The sequence below is a fragment of the Perca flavescens genome, chromosome 16 (assembly GCF_004354835.1).
Source record: "Perca flavescens isolate YP-PL-M2 chromosome 16, PFLA_1.0, whole genome shotgun sequence".
In the NCBI taxonomy this organism is placed as follows: domain Eukaryota; kingdom Metazoa; phylum Chordata; class Actinopteri; order Perciformes; family Percidae; genus Perca; species Perca flavescens.
Genome location: NC_041346.1, coordinates 26540732 through 26561799, shown reverse-complemented (window position 1 = coordinate 26561799; position 21068 = coordinate 26540732). Strand labels below are relative to the sequence as shown.

At 39.8% G+C, this 21068-nt stretch overlaps 2 protein-coding genes across 4 annotated transcripts in view; one reads left to right on the top strand and one right to left on the bottom strand.

Moving 5' to 3' along the window:
• pde8b (phosphodiesterase 8B) overlaps window positions 1–11279 on the top strand; it is a 73038-nt gene extending 61759 nt beyond the window's left edge. For 2 of the 3 annotated variants that reach the window (XM_028601156.1, XM_028601153.1), the window contains exons 22-24: window positions 4793–4870; window positions 10465–10563; window positions 11031–11279. In XM_028601156.1, the coding sequence (XP_028456957.1) occupies window positions 4793–4870; window positions 10465–10535 (149 nt within the window). In that variant the 3' untranslated portion in view covers window positions 10536–10563; window positions 11031–11279. Of the gene's footprint in view, window positions 1–4792; window positions 8053–10464; window positions 10564–11030 lie in introns of those variants that run through there. The other variant, XM_028601155.1, reaches the window with a different exon arrangement.
• Window positions 9016–20812, bottom strand: wdr41 (WD repeat domain 41). The gene is made up of 14 exons (XM_028601157.1): window positions 20572–20812; window positions 20391–20461; window positions 17960–18075; window positions 17055–17103; window positions 16832–16960; window positions 16650–16712; window positions 14204–14315; window positions 14027–14089; window positions 13817–13921; window positions 13547–13731; window positions 13310–13431; window positions 11058–11143; window positions 9757–9890; window positions 9016–9674 (listed from the first exon to the last, which is right to left on the bottom strand). The coding sequence occupies exons 2-14, from the start codon at window positions 20436–20438 to the stop codon at window positions 9534–9536; spliced, it is 1353 nt and encodes a 450-aa protein (XP_028456958.1). The 5' UTR covers window positions 20439–20461; window positions 20572–20812; the 3' UTR covers window positions 9016–9533.
• Window positions 20813–21068: the final 256 nt, after the last annotated feature.

The following is a 21068-nucleotide window of genomic DNA, read 5'->3' as shown; positions in this document are numbered from 1 at the left end:
GCTTGGATGGTTCCCCCTTCCCCTCCTGAGGTGGCGAACAGTTTTCCAGAAGCACTTTGGTGCAGACCGAAAGTCCTTCTCCATGTCTTCTCCATACTTCTCCCACACCCGCTGCTTTGCCTCTTTCACGGCAGAGGCTGCAGCCCTTCGAACCCCTTCGGTACCCTGCAACTGCCTCCGGAGTCCTCCGGGATAACATATCCGGAAAGACTCCTTCTTCAGTCGGACGGCTTCCCTGACCACCGTTGTCCACCACGGTGTTCGTGGGTTACCGCCCCTTGAGGCACCTAAGACCCTAAGACCACAGCTCCTCGCTGCAGCTTCAGCAATGGAAACTTTGAACATTGTCCACTCGGGTTCAATGCCCCCAGCCTCCACAGGGATGCACGAAAAGCTCCGCCCGGAGGTGTGAGTTGAAAGTCTGTTGGACAGGGGCCTCCTCAGACGTTCCCAATTTACCCGCACTACACGTTTGGGCTTACCAGGTCTGTCCAGAGTCTTCCCCCACCCTCTGACCCAACTCACCACCAGATGGTGATCGGTTGACAGCTCTGCCCCTCTCTTCACCCGAGTGTCCAAAACATACGGCCTCAGATCAGATGAAACGATTATGAAATCGATCATTGACCTTGGCCTAGGGTGCTCTGGTACCAGGTACACTTATGAGCATCCCTATGTTCGAACATGGTGTTCGTTATAGACAATCCATGACTAGCACAGAAGTCCAACAACAAACAACCACTCTGGTTTAGATCAGGAGGCCGTTCCTCCCAATCACGCCTCTCCAGGTGTCTCCATCATTGCCCGTGTGCGTTGAAGTCCCCCAGCAGAACAATGGAGTCCCCCACTGGAGCCCCATGCAGGACTCCAGTCAAGGTCTCAAGAAGGCCGAATACTCCGAACTCCTGTTTGGTGCATATGCACAAACAACAGTCAGAGTTTTCCCCCACAACCCGCAGGCGTGGGGAGGCGACCCTCTCGTCCACGGGGTAAACTCCAACACAGCGGCGCTCAGCCGGGGCTTGTGAGTATCCCCACACCCGCCCGGCGCCTCACACCCTGGGCAACTCCGAGAAGAAAAAGAGTCCAACCCCTATCCAGGAGTATGGTTCCAGAACCAAGACTGTGCGTAGAGGTAAGCCCCACCAGATCTAACCGGTAGCGCTCCACCTCCCGCACCAGTTCCGGCTCCTTCCCCCACAGAGAGGTGACGTTCCACGTCCCCAGAGCCAGCGTCTGCTGCCCGGGTCTGGTCCGTCGAGGCCCCTGACCTTCACTGCCACCCATGTGGCAACATACTATAATGACTTTTTGAAATTTTTTTTCGACATGCTATACTATGACTTTTTTTTCCACATAATATACTATGACTTTTTTTCAACTTTTTATCAACATACTATACTATGACTTTTGTCGACATACTGTAATATGACTCTTTTAAAAAAAATTTAAACATGCTATACTATGACTTTTTTTCCACATACTATACTATGACTTTTGTCAACATACTATAATGACTTTTTTCAATTTTTTTTCGACATGCTATACTATGACTTTTTTTTCCACATAATATACTATGACTTTTTTCGATATGCTATACTTTACTATGACTACTTATGACTTTTTTCGAAATAGTACTGTATACAATGACTTTTTTTCTTCTTTTTTTGACATGCTATACTATGACTTTTTTTCGAATTTTTTTGACATGCTATACTATGACTTTTTATCAACACACTATACTATGGCTTTTAAAACTTGTTTTAATGGATATGGACCCAATTTTTGGTCTTGGTAATGTTGAGTAATAAATACGACGTCAAACCACTGTATTTCAAGCTTTGCAAGTAGCTCAGTTTGATAAATACCTGGTCATCTGCCTGAAGGTTGTGGGTTCAAACCTAGTTAGCATCATTGAATTTTTTTACTATGACTTTTTTGTAATACTCTTGACATACTATACTATGATTTTTTTCAACATGCTGTGCTCTGACTTTTTTTCGACATACTATACTATGACTTTTTCTCACTTTTTTCGACATACTATACTATGACTTTTTCTCACTTTTTTCAACATGCTATACTATGACTTTTTTTCGACATGCTGTATGCCTTTTTTCAAAATGCTATACTATGACTTTTTTTCAACTTTTTATCAACATGCTATACTATGACCTTTTTTCGACATGCTGTATGCCTTTTTTCGAAATGCTATACTATGACTTTTTTTCAACTTTTTATCAACACACTATACTATGACTTTTGTCGACATACTGTAATATGACTCTTTTAAAAAAAATTTCGACATGCTATACTATGACTTTTTTTTCCACATACTATACTATGACTTTTTTCGATATGCTATACTTTACTATGACTACTTATGACTTTTTTCGAAATAGTACTGTATACAATGACTTTTTTTCTTCTTTTTTTGACATGCTATACTATGACTTTTTTTCGAATTTTTTCGACATGCTATACTATGAATTTTTTTATTTTCTTGCTATACTAATGACTTAGTTCTGACTTTTTTGACATACTAGTCTCGGTAATGTTGAGTAATAAATACAACGTAAAACGACTGTATTTTCCACATACTATACTATGACTTTTGTCGACATACTATAATATGACTTTTTTTCTAATTTTTTTCGACATGCTATACTATGACTTTTTTTCCACATACTATACTATGACGTTTTTCAACATGCTATGCTATGACCTTTTTTCCACATACTATACTATGACTTTTTTCAATATGCTATATTATACTATGACTACTTATGACTTTTTTCGAAATAGTACTTTTTTCCAACTTTTTCGACATATTATACTATGACTTTTTCTCACTTTTTTTGACATGCTATACTATGACTTTTTTCTGCCTTTTTTTTCCACATACTATAACTTTTTTCAACATACTATACTATGACTTTTTTTTGACATGCTAAAATATGACTTTTTCTTCGAAATAGTACTGTATACAATTACTTCTTTTGACTTTTTTCGAAATAGTACTGTAGACAATGACTTCTTTTTACTTTTTTTGACATATTGTACTATGACTTTTTTCTCACTTTTTTCGACATGCTATACTATGATTTTTTTCCCGCATACTATACAATGACTTTTTTTCGACATGCTATACTATGACTTTTTAGGAATTCTTTCGACATACTATACTATGACTTTTTAGGACTTTTTTTTGACAAACTATACCGACTTTTTTCTGACATACTATACTATGACTTTTTGACATTCTATACTGACTCTTTTATGACTCGTTAGACATATCGTAATACACTGACTTTTTTATGAATTTTCGACATACTATATTACTATGCTATGAGTTTGTCATCACTGTTTATGCCATACTATAGTATGACTTTTTAATGACAAACTAGTCTTTTAATTTTGATTGAAATTCTACACAGTCTTTGTAGACTGCAAATTCGAAAATCGAAAAATCGATTATTGAAATTGGCAAACTACCTTAATAAACAAGGTCAATCTACAAGGTTAAATCTTTCGCTTTATGTTTCATGTCCACCTTATCATTTCAGCTGCAGCTACAGTATCTCAGCTAAAACCGTGTGAAAGAAAAAAGCAAAAATAGCATTCCTTTATTAGTTAGATATTGAGCATGAAAGTTCATTCTTGACATTATCAACATTGGTTTGACAACAAAAGAACAAATCTTAACCACTGACTGTTTTTTGGAAGCTTTTAGCCACACCTAACTTTGTTCACATTGCTGTCAAAGACACAAATGCAGCTGACCCTATGACTGTTTTTCGTTTAATTGGCTTTCTTTTTCAGTTACAACTTAGGTAGAAACAGAACTAGCTTGGATTGAGACCTCATGTATCATTGACTACATTTCTGATTTGTTTAGCTATTCAAATGGAATGAATGAAACAAAACGTCAGACTATCAGCAAAAAACACAACCTCATACATTCAGATCCTCGCCCCTGCCCTCCATTAATGCCTCCAATGATTTCTTAATTTTTCTTGGCAGATTGTGGGATAGGCAATCACAGAAACGGGATGAGAAGGAGGAGATAGCGTGATGCTTATAGCTCCCCATTCCCACTGAATTTCCCTTTTAGATGAGTCTCCCCAAGAGGGAACTTGTTTACTGTCAACGCAGCTCTGATGTCATGGAAAGATTTCAAATGCCAGTGGGACGGAGAGAAGCTGTGATGGCGTCAGGGGAGTTGGGGAAAATAGTAGAAGGCATGGGGGTTCACGATCACTCGGTGCACAGAGGAAAGAGCACTCGAGATGGATTTCTCTTAAACACAAAAACACACATGCAGCAGCCGCTTTCAATTCGCCAGGGTCACTGTCAGGTCACCGCAGGTTCACTGTAAGTTCCAGAGATGCAGCTTGGGTCATCAACAAACCGGAAAAGAGGATGTAAACAACACGGAGAGAAAACCAGAGAGACCTTTTCACCCCACGAGTCCTTTAATGTGGGAGCAACATTGCAGAGCGTACATAACATTAGCCACTGTACATGAACTACACACGTAACACACGCACGCACGCACGCACACATCCTAATTGCTTATGTGGAATGATAACAGGAAGTGTCTGATAGCAAGTGTGTCATGTCAGTTGACATTTCACCGTATTTATTTATTCCTGGATTAGTTTTAATTTTGTACAAAAGCCTTACATGAGAATCTTTAAATAGAGTTTTTATGTTGCTGCAATTGACCTATCTGGACATCCAAATCTGTGTCCATGTCCGTGACTTTTCTGTGTTTCTCCCTCCCCCCCAGCCTTCGCCAGCCTGCCTGGTCTCATGGAACACCTGTCGGAGAATTACAAGTACTGGAAGGACTTGGACGAGATGAAGTGTAAGAGCCTGCGTCCTCCCCCTCCTTCTTGACCGACCCCTTGTAGCCTCCTCTCATCCATCACTCCGAGCAGGGTAGGACAGCGAATGCAGCCCTGCGGTGAAACAGTTAGTCTCTTCAGCTGTGATTCGACGGAGCTAGGTGGCCTCCCAGGCGCACATTCATGGCCTCAAGCTGGGCGATCGGGGACTCTGAGAGCAGACATCACTGACTGACAAACACTGAGACGCTCTTTCAATCTCAAATCACAGCCTCTTTTCTTATGTGGTTATTGGTGGAGGTGGTGTTCTGCCAGTGGAGAACAGGTTGTCATTTGAGGGCCCTGTCGACTTTATGGCCCCGTTACGTTTTCCTAATAGCACCTCTACGAAACTGTGTGGACCTCACGGCTCACTTGACAATCTGTACCATACAGTATAACACACCTGAAACCTGCACTTTAGCTAATCAAGACATTTTAATTTTGAGCATTCTCTTGCTGTTTTTGCTTTTTACCGCTTTTTTGTTTTTCCTTTGAACAAATCTTTTGATTCTACGTCTGTCGATTGCTGTAAAAGAAACATGGTGAATAAGATGGTGACCAAAGCTAAAGGCTCTGAACTTCATGCTTATTCCTTTTTCAAATTGCCAAATTGTGAAGGTGCTCAGCTGGAATTATTCGTTCTTAAGAACTGTGATACAGTCTACACTATAAGAGTCACTTTTGACTTGTGTCTGGGACCAAATACTTAGCAATCCCTGTTGGCCATGTACAGAAAGAACTTGCTGGAAAGATTTAAGAATCTAGAGCTCTAGAGACAGTTAGCCAAGTGCCAGGGTCCAATCAGAGGGGGAAAAACCAGCCATTACACAGGTTTTCTAAATGATCAGCCCCATATACAGAGCTGACATGGAAGAAGGGCCTGCGTTTGTGATGAGATCATCTAGCTACATAACAGTATCTTTTCCTCTGTGAAGGTCTTTGTCAGAACAAATGTAGGAGCAGAATTGCACTGTATCAGGGCTGTTTAAGTTAGCTTTAATACAAATAATATTCAAATATCAGATGTTACATAACTTTGTGACACTAACTGTAGACATTTGCATCCAGATAAGAAGAAACAAATCTGACTTCCGAGTATCTGAACAATGTTAAGAATAAGCTTTCTACACTGACTGTTGTACAATGGTGCACAAATCCTGTAGAGGCCATGTAACGCTGTTTGTCAAAAGCAGCGAGTGCTGTGTTGGACCTCACAGCGACCTGACAGATGTATGAAGGCGCACCGGATCCATGTTTGGATCCAGCTTGTAAAATCAGCAGCTAAAGAGCGCAGCGTCTGTCCTCTTCCGACATTAATCAGCTCCGGCTCTCACAGGGTGTTGGTTACAAAAAAACAATTTTACTGTATCTCAAAAATCCTGCGACTGCCATTCGCCTCGCGGTCGTTTGGCTCGGTTTTGGGGAGAAGTCTAGTCTGTACGTGATTTTCAGATTATTTGGAATCAAAGAAATGAGACATAGGCCATCGGATGATGAGATCTGCATGATGTGTCTGCCCTCTGGTGGCTACATTGGGGGTGTTGCAGTAGTGGTAACATTAAATCAGTGTAAAACGGTGACTCATTTGTCAGATCAGTCATTAACCTATTAACCCACTGGGACTGGGACAAGAAAAGACAATGATTCAGCTTTATTATTTGAGGAATTGAACCAGTATTACCTCTTAGTTAATGCATCTGTGTATCTTTCAGAGCACTTTTCTTCAATTTTAACACATGAAGGTGAAACAGTTTTGGAAAGCCCTTTAATATTATTTCATAAAGAAAATTGGACTACAAGTCAGTAGTAGTAGTAATTAGTGGTTAAATCTGCAGATAGCCATCAACTATCTGAGCTGCTTTGGTGAAATTGTGTAATGTTATTATTATATATTACCAGTTCTAGTCCCAAGACTTTTACCAAATGCACAGAGAGCTCTTTACTGGTGCCTTATTCTTTGGTCATCTTTACACAAACAGAAGTATTTTTTGGTTGAACTAGTTCCTCCTCTCCTTTAAAGAAAGAAAAGCTGTACATGTTTTAGATATTTAAAAAAAAAAAAAGAATAATATGACCTCGGATATGTGCTTTATGGTCCGTTCTACAGTTTTAGGTTCAACTTGGTGAGTCAGTGTTAATAGTTCTCACAATTGATCCTGAATCTGATTCAGGGGAAGTTGGATTGGATGTGCATTCCACTATGGCTTTGTCAGTTATTGTTTCAGTTTGCTTTAAAGAGAGAACTGGTCACTGGTCATCTACGTCCAATGTATTCATAATGATATGAAGTCATTTTATTGATGGCTTTAATCAACGCCTTAATCTTGTCATGTCTCAGTGTTTAGATCTGCTATTGTTGCAACACACTGTAAACTACCTAAATGTACCTGCTGTTCTTGTAAATACTCACCCAATATATTATTGCTGCTTGTTGTTTTTACATCATTTGCTTATGTAACTTCTTTTTGGGCCATTAAGTGTTTGCAGGGGTAAAAGTTTTTTACAGTGACTTGTAATGTGGCTCCACCTCTAAATGTTTAATGACTGCTATCTCTGATCATGAGATATAGAGATATTTTTGAATGACGATTTCTATTCAACAAAGATAGCGATTTAATATTGACAAAGCCGACAAACACGCCTTTTTCTGTGAACAGCAGTGACTGGAATGTGAGGATTTCAATTAGATCGGACGACAGCCAGTCGCTAAACGCCTCGCTTTGAGTCTACTGAGGCAGAACCAGATTGGAGAACTGCTTGTTATGTAATAATAAGCCTTCATCACTTACAGTGATCTCTATTTCCTCTAACTTTCATCTCTGACACTGATGGCCGTGGCTGCGTGCCAATTCTGTGTCGTTTTCTATCATTTATAAACAGAAGAATAATTAGAAAGTGACAATGTTATATACAGTACAAATTATTTTTCAAAGAAAAAAATATTATATTGGCCATGAGAACTGTAATGGGTGTCTTAAAAGAGTATACTGCCCCATGCATAGTAGTGAGAAAAAAAGCTTTCCATCTGAGTCACTTAAAATTCCCCATGTTTGTTTGGAAAGTTGAATTTAGTTTGCTGTCAAGATTATGATGTCTTATTTTGATGTTCTCTGTCAAACAGAAATGTATTGTGAGAGACGATTAAAGCATTCTTTAAATATGAAGTTGTTACATGACTTGACAGCGACAAATTTAGCAGAATAGTTTGACGCTTATTTGCGTTCTGGTAACTGGAGTTAGGTGGGAAGATCAATCAACCAGGAGATAGATAGCATTGCTTAAAATAAAAACTGGAAGCAGAGGAGAACAGCTAGCTCTGTCCAAAGTTTTAAAAAATCTGCCAGCAACTCCAAAGCTCACTAATTAACACAATATGTGTTGTTTGTTTAACCCGAAGCATGAAAACTACAAATTGGGGGTTTACTGGGGGTATGCGCAGGATGTAAGATAGGGGTCGACCGATACTGGTTTTTCTGGGCCGATACCTTTACCGATTATTAGCAGTTAACAAAACCGATAAACGATATGCATTTCCAATACAAATCGAAATCTTTTAGTCAAAATTAAGATTTTGGAATGTTACGAACTCCAACACAAAACGTTGTTTAAATGCTTGAAGCAATTATTGAATAAATTAGAAAGTTTCAACATAATACCCAGTAACAGAGAGTCAGGTGGTTATGTGGGGGACATTAAGACAGACTCAGTGGGGAGTGAGACAGAAGCAGAGGGACAGACAGAGCTGTAGCCGAGCCAAAGAAGCGCACTTTTTAATTAATTAAGGGCCCCGATAATCGGTCTATCCCTAATGTAAGATATCAATTAGTGAGCTTTAGGGGTGATGGTAGCTAGCTGTTTGCCCGTGTTTGCGGGCTTTATTCTAAGCTAAACCGCTTCATATTTAGGAGACATATTACAGCGGTAGTGACCTTCTCATCTAACTTTCACCAAGAAAGCAAATAAGCAGACTGAGGACTGAGGACTGATGTTGCTCAGACAGCAGCAGCCAATAACATACCTGCTCAGCCCTGACAGGGAACGTCCCGTACAAGATACCTGACTTCACAACATCACAACACTTCAGACTGGAAATAAAAATGAAGCAAATTGTTTGTTTCTGAGATGAGGTATTTAGTGAGTTTTTTTTATTTAAGCTAAATACTTTCAAGGCAAACAATCATTACATTATCATTAAAAGCAAACAACAATCTTTACAGGAAATTTAAATGATTTGAGACTAGGGATGCACCAATCCGACTTTTTCAGTCCTGATACAGATACCTGGGCTTTGGGTATCGGCCTATACCGAGTACCGATCTAATACCAGTGTTTAACTAACAAGCTGTATGCGTCACGGTGTGGAAGTGACTGGGGATCATTCTTTTACGTGTTAGGCAATATCTGGCTTGACATTTGCTTTGTAGACATTGACAATTGACATTGCTTTCCTAACTTTGTTAAACAAAATGAAACAAATAAATACATACATATATATGCATTTACTGAATTGTTATTTATTATTAAAATACTAATAATAAAGAATTGACTTGAATAGATTGGCAACATTGTCACGGATACCCGATCCAGCTTTTTGAGTGAGTATCGGATCAGTGCATCCCTTTTGGAAACCAGGGTTAAAGGTCAGAGTCCTCCATTCTCCTCCAGTTTTTGGAAAAGTGCCAGGCTGCGGAGGTGGGACTGCCGTTCTCCGTTCTTCCACAGAATCAGCAGGTGGTCTGTCGAGCAGGTGACCAAACCGTTCTCCCTGAAGCTCACAAACATCTGAAAGAAGCACAAATAGGGGGGTGTTATTTTGATACTGTTTTGAAGTAGAACACAAGTTCGGACATCATTGGGATTGTACCTGGACTGCCCCCGAGTGTCCAATCAGATCACCCGTCAACTCCAACGTCCTGATGTTTGGGACGTCCATGACCTTCTTTGACGCAGGACCGGTCTGTTTGTTTGACCTGCCGAAAGTCCACATTCCAAAGAGCCCTGGTGTGACGGACAGAGAGAAAAGACTCGTATTTAAAATGAAAAAGAAATTAAGATTAGAGAAGACAATAAAAAAAATATATAGATATTGTGCATCCTGTTCTTGTTACTTATACAATGGCAATGGGTGGTTACTGATGAACAAAATGTTTTTCTAGGATTGGCTAAAAACAGCAATTACATCATTAGAGGAGAAAATCCATCAGAATGTCTGAGGGTGAAACTACCGAACTTAAAGCTGCTCTAATCAACATTTTTATACTTATGTAACAATCGTGTTTTCTGGAGAGCTGTAGGAGACAAGTTGTACACACAACATTAACGTATCGTCACCTTTTCAGTTGATATGTTGAACTTGTTAGCAAACAGTTGCCTATTTCATCATTCATTTGGAGTCATGTTTGTGGCCACCTGATGAATTTAAGTCCAATATTCTCTCTATTTGTTTTTGGTCTCTACCAACTCCTGAGGGAAATAGCTGCCTCTTTAGCTGCTCAAAGCGAGACTTTGTTCACCATCTTGTCTCTTACTGGGTTTGTCTGCTGTTTGCTGCTGCTTTGTCTCCGAAAAACAGCTGCCTGCTGCCGCCGCAAAACAACACCGAGAGCAGTGAGAGTGAGTCTGGGCTGGAAAGCTAAACAATGAGTTGAAACCCTTTGGTGAGGATTAGCAAGTGAGTGTACTCTCCAGAATCACCACAGCTCCACACTGAGTGCAAAGAGCTAAACCATCAAAGACAGCACACACACACACACACACACACACACACACACACACACACACACACACACACACACACACACACACACACACACACACACACACACACACACACACACACACACACACACACACACACACACACACACACACACACACACACACACACACACACACACACACACACACACACACACACCTTTAGACTACCCTAGCAGAAAACACAGCCTCTCTGAGTGCTGGTACAGTACTTTCCTTTGATTTACACAATACCACATCTGCATTACTACACCTCCACACATCAACTACAGTATATACACACACACACACACACACACACACACACACACACTTTGAGTGCAGGCAATTTTCGTCTTTGAACTTTTCTGATTCATACTTATGTATGTGATCTATCACTAGGAATGGAATCCAGTGTGAATGGGTCACCTGGAGAGGCTGGCTCAGCAGGCAAAGGCAGGTCTTGGATCTCCCACATCCTCACACTGCCATCTTCAGAGCAGGACATTAGCTCGCTGAAACAGAGACAGTGTCCCACCAACACTTTAGTCTAACGCCAGCTTTGATCACAAGCAAGTCCTACTGTGTGTATTCATCACACATGTCTAAGAAGAGAATTGACCAGGACAAACACACAGTCTCTTGTTTTTTTTTTTGCAGGACTCCTTAGGTTTGTAATGTCTGTGGACCTTCAGGATATCTGGAATAAGTCAATGCTGAGAAATGACATTCAAATTAAATGATTAAAACAGAATCATATATTCAATATTTTTCACAGAAAAAAAACGGTTGAGACGGGCAGATATACAGTAAAGGCTTTCCCTGAAGAGAAGGGTTTATAGTTTTTTGTGATCTTGATGTAGTTGAGGAAGAATTTCATTTTGTGTTCCCTTGCAACATATTAGTGACATCAAGAGTCCTTTTAAATTTTAAATTTATTTTGGTGGGATTTATAGACAATGCTGGCTGAGAATGTGAGCACTGTATCATTCATAATGGGAAACTTCCATTACATAAATGTAATCTCATAAAATGTTCTCTTTTTCAATTTATGAAACTGTAGGTTATAATTTGCCATATGATCTTGTTGTTAGTTGTTGCCATCTAGTGTCTTGTAAGCCTAGAAAAGCACTATCTGGTGCAAGACAATATAAACCAATTAAAGCTTCAGTGTGTAACTTTTTTATATTAATGAACGTCCGTTACATTTAATCCATTGCTAAATAAGTTGATACAAAGCTAATTAAGACTATCAGCTCCACACAACTCTCTCTGGATTTCTCAGTGTGACCATGTTCAGAAGATTGTGTCGTCCGGTGACTTTCCCGCGCAGAAACTTGAATGAAGATATTGTATCATGTGCACGCGTCGACAGTTTTGTTGTCATTACTTAGAATTCCTCATGGGTGCGACAGAAACTACGCACTATAGCTTTAAATCAGTGACTGTTTGTTATGTTAGCGGTTTTCTTTTGTACATCAAAAATTATGATTAATACTGTATTGTACAGGGCGTGGCTGGGTTAGCTCAGTTGGTAGAGCAGTAGAGGTTTATTCCTCGACGCAGAAAGTCCAGGGTTCGAATCCGACCTGTGATGGTTTCCTGCATATCTTCCCCCCTCTCTTATCTAGCTGTCCTATCAATTCAAAGGCAGAAATGCCCAAAAAATAATCTTTAAAAAAAACATGACATACATTTTTGACAGGTGCACCATGATCCACAGCATAATCTAAATACTAAAAAAGGACTCAGCTTTTGATTTAGAAGATCATAATAAAAAAAAAAAATGCTTGTGGAACTTTTTAGTTTAGACCAGTGGTTCAAAGGGTCGCAAGATAAATCTGAAGGTTTACCAGATTATTAACTGAAAACAACATAAACCTATGTATATTACACAAACCTATGCCTTTTTCTTTAGTCTTACCTAGAATATTTGCTTTTTGCACATTACTGAACCATTTTAAGTGTTTGGGATACTAATATTATAATCAAATAATCTAATAAAATGAAAAATAAATCGGTCTTAGGTTGAGAGACAGCTGGTAGATATATGTAGCTGAGGACAAGGGGTCCCAAGTTGAGATTGTTGTATTTGTTTAAAGGGGTCAAAACCAAAAAAAAGGTACTTTTGTCATCATTTACAGTGTAAAAAAAGATGAGGTTTTATAATGCATCCATGGAGAAATGTATTCTTACGAATGCTCTAAGAGGAGATCATTCAAAGTAGCATACAGTTGCAATACAATATTAATTCAAAGAGAAGACAAATTATCTTTTGAAATAAATCATACCGCAACCCTACTTTTTCCACACTTACAGGCATTTTCCACTGGGCGCGTACTGGGCCCCGCGAGCAATCGCGGCCATTCAAGTCAATGCTTGATTTTCCACCAGCCGCGCAACGCCGCGTCCCGGAAACGTGCGTGAAGCAGCTCTCCGCTCCACTCCGCTAAAGATAGGCGCCAGGTCTATTTTCATGCGAGCAGTTCATGAACACATATTTGTTCTGTAAAGTACTTGTAGAGACAGACAATAAAATCTGCGAGTCGATCAGCAAGGCGCTCCGCTTCTGAAAAGCTCCTGGTGTGGTATGGCCCGTGGCGGAGGACGGAACAAAACCGCAACACAGTCGGAACACACCAGTGGAAAGTGCCTGTAAGAAACAGGAACTGATATCGTACCTGTCAGATAACAGCATGGTGTGTAAGACATTAGAGTCATGGGCCACCTTCCTGTAGGCCACCACGGTCTTGGTCAGAATGCTGTACACATACAGACCGCTGCCCACAGCTGCGAGGATGTGCTACAAAGCACACACAAAAAAAAAAGGTTTTGTGATGGATTACGATAACGAAACAACATACTAACAATTTGAAATGATACCCAATAGGTGCATCCACTCATGCCGTCTTCCTCACCCTTCCATTGGTGGTCAGATGCTGAATTGACATCTCACTGGGTTTGGGAGCAGCCAAGCGTATTTCGGCCTGGGTGCAAGCTTGTGACTCCTCCCATAGGATGTGCTCATAGGCCAGGATGTTCCAATCAATCGCATCCCATAAGATCAACTCGCCCGCATGGGAACCGCTGGCAAAGAGCCCGTCTGAGGAAGACACAGAGCCAAAGTCATACGAACCAATGCAATTTTTTTTCTTCAAAGATAGGTCAGAGTTTCCTGACAGACTGACCATTGACGTTGATGAGAGCTCGAATCCTGTCCTGGTGGTCGGACAGACAGCGGATCTCAGCCACTGACAGGGAGGAATCAGTACAGTATGTTAGCCTGTAGATCACTGCGAAGAAGAAAATATAATGGTCAACATTCTTTAAAGCCATTTAGTTTTTTTTTATCTATTTGCACATAATGAACATTCTTGTCATCAAAACCCTTCTCATACCAATCTCTTTATCCATAGCAGCTGCTATGCAGTTCTTGGGCAGCTCTATCAAAGCAGTTATTCCTGCAAAATTCCAAAAACACGATGAAAACATTAATCAGTTTGTGTACAAAAACAGTGTCAGGGGTGAGCATAGTCGGTGCAACAATCAACATTTTTTCTTTTGTTTCTCCTCACCAGTGTCGCTGTGGTTCTGCCTGTGACACTGCAGCTGAAAGTCTTTGTTCCACACACACAGTTCTTCCCCGCCGGAGACCCACACACACAGCCGCTCCAGCACCAGCAAACACTGAGAGAGACACACAGAAGTATCAGCTCATGAGATACATGTACACGTACACGTACACACGTACACACACGCACACACACACACACACACACACACACACACACACACACACACACACACACACACACACACACACACACACACACACACACACACACACACACACACACACACACACACACACACACACACACACACACAAATCAAATACAATTAGCCTATAGATGGTGCAATTAACTCTAATCTACGATCAAGAGGAGGCAATTACAATGTTTATCTTACATCATAACTAGCAGAATAACCTTTAGAGTTAAACATTTAATTAGCATGTTATGTATCTTGCCAATCAAAACTTTATTGCCCAAAGTTGGATGACTGGAATATCCACACAAAAAAGTAATGTGAAGGACTAAGACGTCCTGTACAGGTTCTACATTGGTATGTATAGTGTGGAGCATTTCTGCAGATATAACTGTTTTTTTTTAAGATAAAAAAATATTTGCTTGCATGATGCATTTCAGACACGTTCTTGTAAGGGAATAATGGTTTACACAGAAACCAGGTGTAACATGAAACATTGAACTGCACAAAGCAGATGTAGGAAAATTGGATTGTGTTCAGAATTCATTCAATTCTCATTCAGAACTACATAAACAGCAGTTTCTCAAGTTGTTGGCTTAATAGAGATGAAATCTTAAACTTAGCATATGACTATGCGCTGTTTTGTGTGCATAACTTAAGCAGAGTGGAAAACAGCTAACGAGACGATGCCAGTCAGGTTTTGTCATCTTTTGTTCATACGGCCACTTTTTTTACAAGCATTACGCAAAGTCAATAACATAAATGCTTAAAATAAGTTATTCTAAATGTTCTAAAAAACATAGCTGTCATGAAAACTGATTTCCCTTACTTAACCAGTGCCAATTGGTAGTTCTACGCACAGGAGGAGTGATATGAATGGAGCACTTTTTCAAACGTGGAAGATGTAACATTGCCGGCTTCATCTAGCTGTTAAAGCGATGTTTGTCATTCAGACATAGGTGACTTTTACGGCTTTATTCAGACATGACGGGAACGTTAGGGAAGGTGGAAAGTAATGATCTTAGGGCGCTTTTACACCTATAGTTTGGTAGACTCTGAGTCGTGGGTGAAATTGCTTTTGGTTTGGTTTGCTTTCACACTGCATTTTGTCAAACGCACCAAACACTGTAAACACACGTCACACGATCAAGACGGTCACTTGTTTATTGGACAGAATATCCAAAACTCCCCGACACTTCTGGTCTTAAAATTAATGGAGCAACATCAAATTTTTCTGGATCTGCTCTAGTGTTTCTAATATTTTAGAAGAAGGCAAACAATGTGAGCAGCTGACAGGCAGCGAGTGAAGGAGAGAGAGATGATGATGTGTTGTAACACAGTCGACAAGCGATGTGTGCATAAAACCGCTTATGGATCTTAAAGTTATCATCCCTTAAATCATATACAGTATAATTGTGTGCAAGGTTGAAATTGCGGGCTAGTAAATGCTCCGTTTCTTGGTTCACTTCCTGTATTTGGGATCGGATCGCACTCTCATCTGAAGTGAACCAAACTCTAGTTCAACTCTAGTCTCAAGTTCACTTGAAAGCATACAGAGACCCCAGAGGACCAGAGGTCATTTGTTTGATCCGCACCAGAGTTGGGATGAGCTTTCACACCACCCCAAACGAACCGGACCATCCCACCAAACGAGGTAGGAGTGAAGGCAACCTTAGTTATCTCAAAAAAACTAATAGATATTAGCAGTGCAACTAACCATTATTTTCATTATCGATTAATCTGGCAATTCTTTTTTCCATTAATCACTTGGTCTATGAAATGCCAATCACAGCTTTGCAGAGACCAAAGTGGCATCTTCAGATGTCTTGTTTTGTCTGACCAAAAGTCCAAAATCAAAAAAGGTATTCGCTTCCTATTATATATGACCAAGAGAAGCAGCAACTCATCACATTTGAGAAGCTGTAACCTGCAAATGTGTAGTATTTTTCACAGTTTTTGCCTGAAAAAATGCCGGAAACGATGAATTGATCGTTATAATAGTTGTTGATTATAATTTCTGACGATGTTCGTGTGTCACCTCGTGCTGCTGTGGCTGTTATGTCAAACTGACAGCATTCAATTCAGACTTGTGTTGTGCTGGAAGCCTTATGGAAACGTTATAAGGTCCGACCTAGTAACATTGGCATTGTGACTTTGACGTAAAAGTGACTTATTCAGACATGAGACCCACATGCAAATTACCACAACATTTATGTAACAAGGTAAATGTCCAAAAGGGGGCTTATCAATTACCTTTACAGAAGACTGAAGATCTGAAATGGTCTGAACCCTGTTGCCTGTATCAGGGTCCCACAGCTGACAAATCAGTTTAAGGGAAATCCAGTTTGAATTACAAACACAACGATAACATAGGAATGATTTTGGTGTGTGTTTTAATGTAGGCATCTTTGCTGTGTAGTTTGATATGAGGATACACTGAGACTTCGGTCTGAGGAGGCTGTGATGAGCGAGGTGTGCGATGTGAGTCCATTATTACAGGTGAAGGTGGTTATGGCGGTTATTTGCTGGGAATGGCCCCTCAGCTCCTGCAGCCTCTCCCCGGTCTAACAGTCAGAAGGGGGGGGAAAAAGCAATTAGTGCCACTGTGTTGTGTGCAATTTCACATTGCACTGAAATAATCAACTTGCAGCATATTACCTCAACATTCCACACTAAAACAAGGCCATCATCGCCCGCTGATGCACATCTGGAAAACATAAATGAAAAGGTATGAGTTGTTTTTTGCAAGTAGACTCAGACGTGACAAAAATACTTCAATGCACTTGGCAGGAATCTAGACGCAGTCAAACACACCAAGTTAATCTCTATCTGTGGGAGGAATCATTTCCCGTAGGTCCATCACCACCTGAGAAATCTTAAATAAAAAAAACATCTGTCAGGGGGCTTTCCACCTTCACTTGCCCTCTGACCCTGAACCATCCACACTCCCTGTTCCCAAAATCAACAGACAGGATGACCGGATAAAAAAAAAAAAAGAGAGAGATAAAGTGAGAAGAGAGGAACTGTCAAGGATATATTTTCAGACTTCAAAAGCAATCTGGAGAGAATTTTCTGGCCTTTGCCCCTGACTGTGGACCTGTGTGCGGAGAGGACGAGACCCAGAGGAGGGGGTTGTTACTGGAGGAGACCAGGCATGAAGCACACACACACACACACACACACACACACACACACACACACACACACACACACACACACACACTTAGTACAAATCCCAATCTGAACACTTATGCAGACCCACTCTACCATGCCAGTGTGCAGCATGCTTCCACAAAGCAGAGCGGAGCAGAGAGCAGGTGCAAAACCTTTATATATGTGTGTGCATGTGTGTATGGACAGCATTAAAAGGGCTTTGGTTATACTGTACTGTGCACACACACAATCACATAGTGGTGATGATTGGGCTCTTGTCATGCTCTGTAAGTTTTCTGTAGGTGAGGATCTACTGTCAATCACACAAGGATGGAGGCCAGCCAAGGGGAGAGAGGAGAGAGGTTAGAAAGAGAGAGGAAAAAAACATAGGGGGGTTGTGGTCTGCTTACCTGAAGTCATCAATCTGCACCAGAAATCGAACAATGTCAAAATGTCCTTTCAGCACCTGCAGCTCAGTGAACCAGTTTTTGGGCTGTTCCTCTCCGATGCACAACACAGAGCTTTTCTGCAGATACAAGAAGGAAAGTAGTGAGACAAACTGGCTGAGGTGCAGAGGTAGACAGTGGACTCTGGCTGAAAGAGTGTAGAGCAGAGACAGATAGTGGTGGAAAGTACATTTGCTCAAGTATTATACTTCCTACAATTTTAAGGGCTTTGTAGTTTAATTACTTCCATTTCCTGCTACTTTATACTTCTGCTCCACTACATGTCAGAGGGAAATATTGTACGATTTACTGCACTACACTTATACGACAGCTATGATTACTTTTCAGATTAAGATTTACCTCTAAACAATATGATACACTTATTATATTCAGTGCATTGTTAAAGATGAAAGCTGTGGTTCCCAGCCTTGGTTTGTGAGTTAACAGTTTCCCCCTCTAAACTTCTTAGATTATTTTATTTTCAAAGCCCAAAGAGGTCAAATTATCCAATATTTAACAAAGAAACAAGGATTCTGCTAAATAAATAGTGAAGAACTTTGTTTTCTATTCTTTCCAACCTGAATAATAATCTCATGACTCCTCAGATTTAGAAGAATTAGACATAATCAGAAACTATTTAGACATGATTTAAATGTAAGGACCATTTTTTTTTCCCCAAAGCAAGCTCTTGATAACTTGTTCTTTGGCATGTTAGTATGAGTACACGCAGGGTTCAAAATGAATTAATTAACGTTTTCGTCAACCATGGCTAGTGAATGTTCAAATGTAACCAGCCACTCAATAGATTGCCATTGTTTTTTGGCTGGTAAGTGAAGCAAATCTACCGACCACACACATTTTACCAGCATTTGGCTGGTGGATGGTACTAATTTTGAACACTGAGTACATGTATTGTTTTGTAAAAAGGAAGATGGAGATGGTCAACTTGTCTGGTATTATAAGAACAAATTTGAGAATTAAATTTGAAGATGTTCCTGAAAGATGATGGGAGAGAGAAATATATTTACATACATATCTGATAAATATTGATATGAAAAATATTGTTTTCTGACCAGGGGGACAGAGGCCTCTTTAGAATTTGACAAAGTTGAAAACAGCGGTGGAAGAAGTATTCAGACATCTCACTTAGGGCTGAACGATTAATCGTTTTCAAATCGAAATCGCAATTTGAAATTAGCTAATTAGCTATCAAATGTGCAATACTTAGTTGAATGTTTGGTGTAACATTTGGTTTAACATTATGTATTCCTGTTTTTATTATTATCATATTTACTGTTTTTTATAAGCTAAATGCTGGAATAACGTTACATATCAATTGGACGCTGGTGATATCACGCTGGAAATTCATATCCATGTTCCTCGCATAAAGATCAAAATCAAAAGACCTTTATTTTTCCCGTGAGGGAACTTCATTGATATAGAGCAGTTTTGATGGTGTATCATTTTATAATGTTCCATGGCATGTTTTATCTGTTACACAGACAATATTGAACTTTAGTTAAACTTTCAAAAATTATATTCGCAAATCATATCCGACAGAAAAATAAAAAAATTTTCTTCCTTAAATCGTTCAGCCCTAAATCTCACTGAAGTAAAAGTATCCATGCCACAATTTAAAATACTCTGTTACAAGTAAAAGTCCTGCTTTCCAAATCTTACTTCAGTAAAAGTCTTATCAGCAAAGTGTATAGACCTTTTTCACGGCAGACATGTTGACATGTCACAGTAGAAAAAACACAGGTGCATTCACAACCATTAATGATGGCTGCATTCCACTTAGGAGAGGCCCTGGTATTGTGCATGCTGACTCACTGAAATAGCTTACTGGGACACTTGATGGAATTGGGCCATTGTTAAGGTTATCAATTTCACCTGTGCTGTTCCTACTATGAAAAGTCAAGATGTCTGCTGTGAAAAAGGTCCATTCTAAGTTTCAAAATAAAAGAACTCACTATGCAACAATGTAAGCAGCATTGTGATGTTGTAGCAGGCTGCAGTACAATAGAGCTAATTTTAATAACTGTTTACTGTTGGGTGGTTTGATTTACTGTTCTACTCATTATGTTTTTAGAATCTCCATCTGCAAATTAACTGCACCTGTCTTATTTCCCTCGAATGCGGTGAAGCTGAATCATGAAGTAACATAAAAATGTAAATTACTCAAGTAAAGTAGCGTTACATGCGTAAATGTACTTAGTTACTTTCCACCCATGGTCGATAGTCTTACAAAGAGATGTATATTTGCCCAAAGAATATTACCATAAATACAATATGGATGGAATAATATAGAGATGATCAAAAAGACAAGCTGATGAACAGTTAGCCTTAAAATATTAGCTTTACTGAGGTAACGTTAGCTAGCGTTACATCTTACCTCCGCTGAACCCTGAGCTTCTCGACCACCAAGAATCCACCGAAGCATCGTGTTTTATCGGTTAACGTCAGCTGAAGGAAACAGAAAGAAGCCAGTGTACATATTGTATGAATATGAGCCAAAACAAAGCTGGACGTGTAACTAAAAGCACGGCAAACAAGCTAACGTTACATTATCTCACCACTCATTAGCGTAAACAGAGAAACCCGAGACGCTTCCGCTTGATCAATTATAGTCCTTTTTTATCGCCCTTTCGAGAGGATTTTGAGATGTAACACCGCTTCGTTTTGTTGACCGGATAATTTCACCAAAATCTAGCGTTAATACAGTTAAGTAGCTGCATGTTATTCCCATAGGTTATTCCTGTGTCACGACAACAACAAACCATTCATATGACTCAAACTACGGAAGCCTTGGTTGGACAAAATTAATTCAGCCCAAATAATACTGGGAAGTGAGTATTAGCTGCTGTATAAAAACAATGATACAGTCATTGGTTTAACAGCTGTTGTAATATTATTTTAAACTTTTTCCTGTGCATTTTTATAAAGCTCAACGGCATTTACTTGTTTTGTATTTTATTCATTTATCAAGTTTACCCTCCAGACAGAAAAATTAGGTATTGTGTTTTGAATAATATATCCATTTCCACAAAAAAGGTAAAATCACCTCCTCTAA